This window comes from Nestor notabilis, unplaced genomic scaffold (genome assembly GCF_000696875.1).
Source record: "Nestor notabilis isolate BGI_N333 unplaced genomic scaffold, ASM69687v1 scaffold7874, whole genome shotgun sequence".
Lineage (NCBI taxonomy): Eukaryota > Metazoa > Chordata > Aves > Psittaciformes > Psittacidae > Nestor > Nestor notabilis.
The window spans coordinates 36301-46872 of NW_009926854.1; the positions used below are offsets into that span (position 1 = coordinate 36301).

At 39.6% G+C, this 10572-nt stretch overlaps 1 protein-coding gene across 4 annotated transcripts in view; it reads right to left on the reverse strand.

The window, feature by feature from the left end:
• Positions 1-3745: 3745 nt before the first annotated feature.
• Positions 3746-10572, reverse strand: part of NOL4 (nucleolar protein 4) — a 155459-nt gene continuing 148632 nt past the window's right edge. For all 4 annotated transcript variants that reach the window (XM_010013777.1, XM_010013778.1, XM_010013780.1 and 1 more), the window contains one exon: positions 3746-3939. In XM_010013777.1, the coding sequence (XP_010012079.1) occupies positions 3746-3939 (194 nt within the window). The remainder of the gene's footprint in view (positions 3940-10572) is intronic.

Sequence of the window (10572 nt, forward strand, 5' to 3'; positions counted from 1 at the left end):
GGACAGGAGAGAGGAGAATAGATAAATGACTCCTCTTCCCATTGTGGATGTAAGCCTGAAGAGACATAACTCACTGAGACCATGGTCAAGCTTGGTACTTCAGCCTGGGTGGGAATGAAGGGACATTATATGACATTCCCCCACTATCCCTCTCTTTCCAGAAACCCACTGAAATCTGAAGGTCTTCCAGGGCCATTCTTAAGGAAAATCCAGGATTGTGGGAAGACATGAGGCTGTCTCAAGGAAGACCAGCAGCTGTCAGTCTGTACTGATAAGGTTCTGTAGGAGACATCCATCAACCTGAAGTACTAGTTTAATGAAGATACTGGATATAAGGATAATGCTTTTCTGAAGGCAGCCTTAAGTGGTCATACTCAGCCTCAAAACAACCTTACCCTAACAGCAATATTTAGGCTGAGGTGACCAGGCACTGATCACTGATAGAAGAAAGAAATAACTTTGAAGTTATTTCTGGATACCTGACTCAGTCTTGTAGCTAGTGCAAGATCTTCTCCACCTGTGCCTGTACTTCCCTAGTGGGTTCAAAGCAGGCAGAGAGTATGCGGCCCTGAGACCTACACTGCATCCAAGAGGGCAAGTTTATTTGTGTTGCTTGGATCTAGATTCGCACACACAAAGGTAGACTGAGATTTATGGTCTCTCACTGGTAAGTCTGAATTTCAGTACCCTTTTAGAAAAAACAAGTTTAAACTATAGTTGAATCTATGATTCATTCGAAAGAAAAGATGAGTAAGTCCAGTAGTTAGAGGTGGAAACAACTATAGATTAAAAACCCCACCAGTATCCTAGTATTTGGAATACATAAACCACTGAAAGCTGAGCATCTGTATGAGAATTTAGAGAAGGATGTTTGTTGCTCCTATAATTGAAGAAGGCCCTAAATATTTCAGAGAAAGCAGCCAGAAGAAGAGGATATTTGTTCTGTAGAAGACATACTTGGGGAACTATCAAAGTAGTCTGGGGGTGGAGCAGGAAAACCAGGAGACTAGCCACAGGCCTTGAAGGTCATATGGTGACCCCCCAACTTTCCTACTTCTCCCTCAAGAGGAGTAATTGGGGAAGACAAAATTGGAGCCAGAAGGTAGAACACTGAAGTGAATCTTTTAAACCTCCTCATCCTCTAGCCTTTTGTCCTTACCTGAATTTAGCAAGACAGCTTGAAAAGCAGTGAGGCTGCCTAGCAGCCTGGCTGACAAACAGCTTCTTACACAAAGTGCTGGTTGCTCCTTAGTTGACAGTTTGAGGCACACTACCCTGCACAACAGGACTAAGGAAACTTTGAAATGTAGGCAGTTATCACTCTTCTTCTCTGTGGAAGATGCATGCCAGAGGTTTTTTTTTGGATAAGGCCAAGATAGTGACCTGGCACAAGTGACCTGCTTCATCCCCTCCTAGCATGCAAGAAATAGAAGCTGTAGGTAGTTGAAAGTGGATGGGAGGAAAAAGACACTTGGTTCCTAACAGGCTTTTGAACGCCTCATGCCACAAAAGCTGAGACAACCACACATCTATGGTAGTGACAATATAGAGGCTTTCACAACAGCAAGAAGATGGCGAGAAGATGTTAGGAACAAATGCATCTCTCAAGTGATAGCAGCAACCAGTAAGAATTTGCAAAAATATTCTCATATCCAAGAATAAATGCCTTTAAAAAGACATCCACTAGTTTTTTAAGAATAAGTGAAGAGTGGCAAAATGGTTTTGCCTCCAATTATAAAATGCTAGTGACTTGGATCTCACAATTTATGGACCACCTGCTTCTGCTTTCACTGATCAAATTCTTCATTAATGTAAAGCTGCAGCTAGACTACCTAAATCTAGTCTACTGGATTTACTCAATGATTTTGAGAAATGAAGTCTGAGTGTCTGCATGAATTGAGCTGGAAGGCCCTTCTTCCTGTTTAAAGAAAATAACATTTAGAGCTTTAAATGCTATGTCAATTTAAACGTTATAATGTTTCACAATCATGTATTTAAACACAGAAATCTGTTTATTTACCCAAACAAAACAGAGGAAATGATTCCAGCCCTCAGGTTTTGAATTCTCATTTAAATATGTGAACATCAGTCCACAACTTAGAGATGTTTGTGTATCTATGTACCTCCAAAATACTCATATTTCATAGGCTTTTTCACATTAATATTCACCAACAGTATCACAAAAGTTCTTTTTCTTTTACATAACTGTAAGCAACAGTAATTCTAGAAACACTAGAGAAAAAAAAGCATAGCAATGTCCACAGTTACAAGAAAAAGTGCACATTACTTGGTCACAATCACAGTCATTACTTGGAAAACTATATGTAACAAGTAGATATAAAATATCACTGATGCCTTAAACTCATTGTCAAAAACGGAATTACATAAAATTTTGTACATGAAATAAGGCAAATTTAGGAATGCACAAGAAACTCGTTATTCAACAAAAGCTAAACAACAGAACAGATAGTACAGTAAGCATAAACTAAAGTACTTTTTTCTATATACTTAAAAATAAGCCTGTCGTAGTGCACAAAGAAAACACCATTAATGTGTAATCAATATTATAAAATAAGAAATAGAGGGGTTGGGAAGAGTGGGGAAGGGGAGAGAAGAGTTTTATTATAGTTGCAGCTGCATCCATTTACAGTTTTGTACATGTTTTAGCTAGGCCTGGGAATTATACAAATCATACCAGAAGTGTCAATGAACTTCCTTGGTAAGAATTTTGTTTAAATTAAGGAAAAGAAAATAAATACACACAAGAGTGCAAATTTTCAGATTGTCACTTGCAACCTCTTAACATTCATCATCTACATCCAATCACAACTAGAGGGACTTGTATAGGACAGCAGCAGTGATCATGGAGTTAGATGAGCTCACCATAAGAAATCAATTTATCTTTTTTATTTCTCAATGATATGTCTTTTTTTTAAAAAACCCTCAACTCTTTATTAATTGCTAATAAAGCTGCAATATATTACAGAATGGAGTTGAGAATGGTATGAATGCAGGGAATGCATGCTTCCTTTGGAAGGTATTCCATAGATGACAATTTACAGTACACGGGGGAAGAATTATCCAGCATCAAGAGTTACTTGTTGTAGAAAGAATATGAAGTTGGGGAGAAGGGCACAGTCAGGGGTTCAAGAGAGGAAGGGGGGACTTAAAATAGCTCCTCAAAACATTTTCAGGACCAGTGAAAAAGTTTACCAAAGTAAAAATGAAAAATCTTGAATGAAAACAAAAATCTTTCGTTTTGTTTTTTATAAAAATTACATTTTTTTAAAATACAAGATCCTTTTAATTGCAATTGTGCCCTGTAGCAACAGGACATTTGGCAACGTTTTGCCATATACTGCAGCTTTAAGTCCAATGAGTCAGTATCACATTCCACTAATATTGCACTTGGATCTTGAACCATATTTTTTTAAGCCATCACAGCATCTTCTGTTTCCTCCACTTGTTAGAATGAGTTAATTTCTAGCCACTTTTTCGATATTTATGCTGACACACTAAAACAAAAGCAATAGGCTGGACACAGTAAAGTACCTCGGAAATACCAGAGGTCGAAGTTCACTTGAAGCACCTTAACACATCACTTTATGGATCAAGAACAGTGTGGCATTATGGTAATTAACTCTCCTAAAAGACTGTGCAGTAACTGAAGTGTGTGCTCTGGAAATCAAAATGTCATTAGTGGAAACTCTGAGATAAGACCAGGCCAGTGTGAAGGTCACATGACTCAGTTCTGCTGCAAAATAAGGTTTTCCAGTTCATCTGCAGAACGCAATAAAAATGCGGCTGATTCTCGATACCCTGCCACGAGCTGCCTCACTGCATTTATTTCAGTTGGACTCAGCTGGGGTCTAGAGCTTGAACTACTGGAGGATCCAGAGCTGGTTGCTAACTGCCTCTTCATACTGAGATCTGTTGGACCTGCAGATAACAAAGGAAAAGAAAAGTTGTTTCAGATTTGCTGCCAGAGACGTTTTGCAGGTTTGTAGCTATGAATGCAGAGTAGCAAAATCTGCTCTCTGCTGAGTGCCGGTGAGAAGGAGCAGAAACAAGCAAAAACTGCCTTGTTTCCTTGACAGGAATCACATCAATTTATATTTATACATGACAAAAACTCTTTAAATTTAATTTACATAACACGAGGGACAAGTCCACTGCCTGCTGAAAATTACCCTCTGGGGGGTATCCCAACAGTGTAAGCCACTTGCAGTCCAACACTGCCCTGGGATCTGACGTTGGTGAGCAGGCAGAAGGTTCACCTCCAGCTGCCATTGTAGCCTTCATGGCAAGCTGCACACTTGCAGCTTTTTATCACAGAATACCAAACTTATGTTCTCTCGATATCTATTCTCACATTTTGTGCTTCAATCAGCATGTAGCCAGATTGTGAATCCCTTAGAGATGCAGATAAATGGTCATTCACTTGACTGGCCCTGACGCCATGTGATTGCTTGTATAAATAGCTGGACATGAATGAGATTAGGCTGGTGACAATCTGGCTGCCTCAGTGAGGAGTACACTATCAACCTGCTGGGGTTGCATACAGCCAGCAATATGGTGCAAGGATCTTGTGAGGCCTGAACACTGACAAGAGAATCTGCAGCAATCATCATGTTGCATTGGCAGCTTATACCAATATGCTTAGAACATTTCATCAAAGAATATTCTCAAGAGCATGTATGCTGCAGTAGACAGCACTCCTGAGGGCAATCTGCAGGTTACTACGATTGGCAAAAACATCTGCCATCACAGAGCTTGGCTTTGTTTGGAATTTCCCTATTTGATCATATTTGACCATTATTAATCAGCCAGAGATGTATGGTGATTTGACGAGATGTTTGAGTTCTCCACTTAATGCAATACATTTTTTTTCTTCCTGGAGAGTACATTTGGACAAGTAAATTGGACTGAGGACTTTTTTAAACACAGAAGGATACAGATAGCAAGTGCGCGTATCAAGCAACTTACTATGTGCAAAGCATGAAAAATAGGACTCATTCATTTTGCCAGTGTAGCAAATCTATACTTCTGGCAGGCAGAAGATCAGACTAGCCTGATCTTCATCTTAATACTCTCCTGGAAATTGAGATCAAGTTATCCAAAGCAATGTATCTTGCTTTCCAATGAGGAAAATGTCACTGTTCAATTTCACCTGACAATGTATGTCAATGCCAAGGGTTTCTCACTGGATGGGCCTTGCTTCCTTAGGAATAAAATTATTCCTAAGACTGGAATAATTTTAAAATTTAGCATATTCAGCTGCAGAATATAGAACACACCAACTCATACTTTAGAGGTTCTCCTAAATAATCCCACCAGAATCACAAGATTCATAAACAGACTCACTATCTTAAGCACTAATGGAAAGAGACGTACTGATTTCCAGAAGCTAAAGATCTGGTCATAAACCTTTTTCTGTCTTTTATGTTTATGTAGAGATATGGCTCAGATGACAAAGAATGTGGAGGTTGCCATGTCCCCACACTCGCTAAGTTAATGAAAATCTCCTCTTGAGTGAATGAAAGCAGAGCTGGGACTATGAAAAGAAAATTCTCAAACAGACAGGGTCCTATTTCCTACTTATCTTCCTACAGATCTTATTTCCTGCTATGCAACTAGCATGAACAGCACTTAGCCTTACAACTGTATTATTCGGTTTTACACATCCATAAATGAACTGACTTTTAAATGACTTCCAGTGTACAAAGCATAAATAAAAGGACAATTAGTTCAGTGAATTTGTTTCACTGTGACCTCACGCTGCAGGGAAACAATCACAGTGTAAAGAAGCTCAGAGGATATTTCCAAGTAAAACCTTAACCAAGCACAGAGAAGAAGGGTATACAAATCATAAAGCCAGCTGGATTGAATTGTTGTAAGAAGCCATTAAAGACTTCTATATTTATTGAAGTGGTAGTGAAAAATCTACCACTGACATATTGAGGGCATTTTGCTCCATAAGAACCTACTTTAACTTTTATGTTCTTTCCTTGACTCTCATTCATGTCACAGCCAAAAACACACACACAATATATGGCAGAACAGAACTTCTGTAGCAAGAACATGTCTTTTTCTGAGAGAAAACCAAAGGGCTTTTCTCATTGGTAACCTGGATTTTTAAGTAACTGAATAAAGTTTGTATTATAATATTATTTCACTCATAAAAGGAAAATACATAGAAATGTGCTTGCTTACATCTCTGAGGTTTTCGTTACAAAAAATGATGACACAAAGTAAAAGCACCACTCTGAAAGGAAAACTAGAAGACCAGATGTCCAGCACACATAAATCAGTGTAACTCCTCACAAGTCCATAGGGTCACAGTGGTTTACCCCCTATACTTCACTTCCAAAGTTTGTCTATGACAACTCAAGCTTTGTATCTAGAAGAATTTCCTTACTCACAGACTAGCCCCTGGATGTATTATACTGGTCTCAGCTTTTAATTGCTGTGATAGACACTCACTGGCAGTGCTACTGATTCTTAAAGGTTGTCCAGGCTGCTATATGCTAAAAATGCTATCAGTTATCTGTAGCTTCATCCGTCATACCTGGTCATTCAGAAAATAAGGAATAAATACATCTTATTCTTAGAGTGTAGATTTTTCCTGTGTAATTTTATGCAAATCAGCTATTGAAATGTTGGAACCTAAATATTGCTCAAAAATATCTACCACATTTCTTTACCTAGACAAATAAATCCAGCTGATTCTGGATATTCTGAAGGCTTAAAATAGCTGCCTAAGGTAGACACTTCATGTACCTCTATCTCTAGAAGCCATCACTATGGATGACTAAATCTGGAGAAAGCTGAACAGCTTTGTCACCATTTCTTTTAATAAATATCCCTACTTTTAATAGAACTATTTCCTTAGTTTATTTTGCTTTATTTAGTAAGCTGCCAGTCTTCACAGGACCAAGGAAGTGTATCCTCATGCAGAGGGAAATCTAAGTATTTTTGCAATGAATTTTGCAGTGTTGGGTTCCTCCAAGGTGACACTGCACATTTTAGCATACAGCTTCCTATCCTGGAGTACTTCAGGACAATTAAAAATCATGACTGCAAACATTATTAGGTTCCACAGTGTCTGTGTGCAAGCAAAGATTAAGAATATATCATAGAGATGAAGACAAGATACTTATATTTATTTATTTCTCTTAGCGCATACTATTATAACTCACAATTGTTACCTCCCATGTTTTTAGAACAGCACAACATTCTCTTAAGCAGTGGTTCTAACAAGTTGCTGAGGCAGATCCTTTCTTTTATACTCTTTAAGAAGTCTTGTTCTCTGCCTCTCATGAAGGCCACCTGATTGACACTTTAACATGGCAATATTTTCAATTTACCACCTCAGTCCAGTTACATAGACCTAATTTCCCTTGTGAAATGAAATTGTTCTTTTTGGAACCACATCAAGCTGAATATGAGAACTCTGAAAACCTACTCTTAATGTGCTAGACAATCATTTATCAAATTAGCTGCTAGGAATATCTGCCATTAAATACACTGTGGGACAAATGGCTTTTCTGTAAATTGCGAGACTTAAATAGAACTAGTTATTTCCTCGTGCACTACATATTAGCAACATGATTTATATCAAATTCCAAAATATGGGTCAGATGTAGACATGCTGTTACTGATTGCTTAGACAGAATCAACTGTCTCAGCAAAAATCCCTTAAGAATTGTATGTTGTCTTTGGATAGCTATCAACCTTATAATTAACAGCTACTGAGAGAATAATAAATGTGGCAATGACTCTCAAAATGGTTATCACTATTGCAGATATTAATTTAGTATAACAAAATACTTTAAAAAAGTTATATGTGTTTAAGCAGCCATGCTTCTACATTTTCAGTAATAGTTAAGCAAGCTTTTTCATCAGTGAGGATGTAAAAAGCAGTGGCACTTATTTACAGAAAAATACATTTGTCCATGCCTTGAAATCTTTCTTGCCTATCTTTTCTATTACACCTCTCCCCTTTTTCCCCATGAATGGCTTTAAAAGTATGTACTAGAGTCTCACATGCTCCAATAAAAGTAAATAGAAACAGCTATCAAAGTATGCTACTTTTTCCAAATCAGATGTATTTATCATTGCAAGAATGTTTTATTGTGATGTTACACATCTGTCAATGTTGCTTTGCCTCCTGCCTTCAAAAACAGAGCAGATGTGAGTAACACTGTTGTTTGAAGTGCCAGGAGATCTCAGATCAAGAAAACAGGGACTAATGAATTGGATCTTTTAAGTTTCCTTCTCCCTTCTACACCTTTCCCTCTGGAAAATATACCTTCAGCTAGCTTAGATAGCAGAAAATAATGCTCTGTTGCCTCAGGAAAGAGATATGAAAACAGAGAAATGCCTATAGCGACTGATCATCATGCATTTTCAACAATCATCAAACACACTGGTTTGTGATGAAATGATTATGTGAGGTCCTCCAGTAATGTTTTCTATCCACCATAGGAGATTAATTAGGTGGCATACACCTGCCTTGTCTTAATGGCTATCTCCTGAGCTTTGTGCAAAGCTAGAAAAGTAGGATACTGCCCAATATATCCACAGACATCCCATCTCCATTCCTACGGTGGGAGCAGATTAATACTTGCATACGCCGTGTGTTTGATAATTTGAAGAGGAGGAGGAAAGGGGACAAGGAATGTAAGGATGATTATATCATAGAAATCAGCCGGCATTTCCCAGCAAGAAATTCCCGCCTTTGCCACAACATTGGTTAAACCATTTAGCTTCCAGCTGGACTGTGGGAACACTGGTCATGGTCTGCAGGCCCACCTGTGGGTGAGAAGGCTGAAGGAGAAGCCTACCAGGGTTTGGGATTTGCTTGTGGTGTGAACATACTCAGTTTCGGTGGGAGGACTCACCTGAGCTGGAAGGGGACTGGACATTTGTGGTGCCTGGGATGCAGTGCTGAGTTGCGGCTGTGGTGGAGGTAGGCTGCAGATCTGTGTAGAAAAACAGAGACACAACAGCTGCTTTCTCTTACCATGACATGAGGGCATGTTCTGCATGGCCCATCTGCCACTGAGTCTGAAACATCCTCTCTTTTTACACACACAAAGGGAAATGACTGACATTTCTACCTAGAAAACCAGGTAATGATGCAGAAGAAACAACCTCACGTCACAAGCACTGTCCACAGCTCTTAGGGAAAACAGACTTCAGGAAAAGTGGTTGTGGAGAGCAAGGCTCTGACAAGCCTTCCCTGACTTCAGAGAGTGCTGCCAGCTGACAGTCAGCAGGAGACAGAAACACATGGGAAGGTGGCGTGATCCCACTCTGCCAGGAGAGGCTTAGGCAGCATGCAGGGACTTCAACAGCTTCTGGCATTAGCAAGAGATTTTTCTCACAACAGGGCAGCCTGCCTCCCATCCTCACCCTCCTGCCCTCAGGCTGGGCTGTCCCTCTGAGCTTGGTCCAGGTGCGATGGAGTGGAGCCAGCTGTAGCCTTGGTGGCTGGCTACAGGCTGGCAAGCAAGTTTTGTTTGCACCCACTGGGCTACCCCACCTTGTAGACTCTCCATTCAGTTCTGTAGCAGGAACAGCATTAGCCTTAAAAAGAGAGCCATGGAAATAACACCCTTCTCAGCTCTCTCTTAAGATTTATAAGAATCAAGGACAACATGGCCATGGGCTTCTCCCCAACCGATAGATTTCTTGGTGATGGGGTGAAGGTTTCCAGCCAAGCTGGCTTGGCCTAAAGGGTTTAAAAGCAGGGGAAAAAAGAGACTTGGGGCTGTAAGCTCAAGCCTTTTCCTGCTGTGCTTTTTTCCTGTCTACAATAAAGCAGGGGTCACTGTACAAGCTGTTGCATTCTGCTTGCTCATATGGAGCAGTTGCATGAAGGCTTGCCCCATACAGCTGTGTAAGGAGCTAATTATGGTTCTGTAATTAGCCACGTGAAAGGACAGGCTAAGGAGAGAAACATGGCAACAGCAGGTGCAGAGAGGTCCCTGAGCCAGAGCCACCAAAACAGCTGGGCAAGCAAATAGCTAAGATGGGATCAGAGTAGGGATGAACTTTATGGGGGAAGAAATAAGAAAATTAATTGAGTCACAGTATACAAAATACATGCATCAGTTGGACTCCTAAATAGGAGAGCTAATTAGACACAGTCATTATATTACTGTGAGGGAAGGCCCAGAAATAGGTATTCAAGCATAGAGTTTTACCTGTCTTTTGCAGCTTTTCCTTTTTTTCTGCTTTACCAGATACACAAAACCAGACTGTATTTGTTTATACACACATCCTGACTGAGGTGTATATTTGTTTTTATTCTAGGAGAACATTTATAAACATGACAAGAGGAACTCTTGGGTTACTAAATTGAAAAGGAAATGCATTCTTAAATTTTTTCTTACGTCCTGAAAACAACTCACAAGCAAATATCCTGTCCTCCACAAAGGGAACTCATTAACCATCATAACAGCCTTGCATATGTTTGGAACAAGAGTCGTTGAAATAGCATAACCACTGCAAGCAACTGTCCTGTGAGGTCTGTCAAGAGGGCAGTGAAATTTCATAATGCAAGTA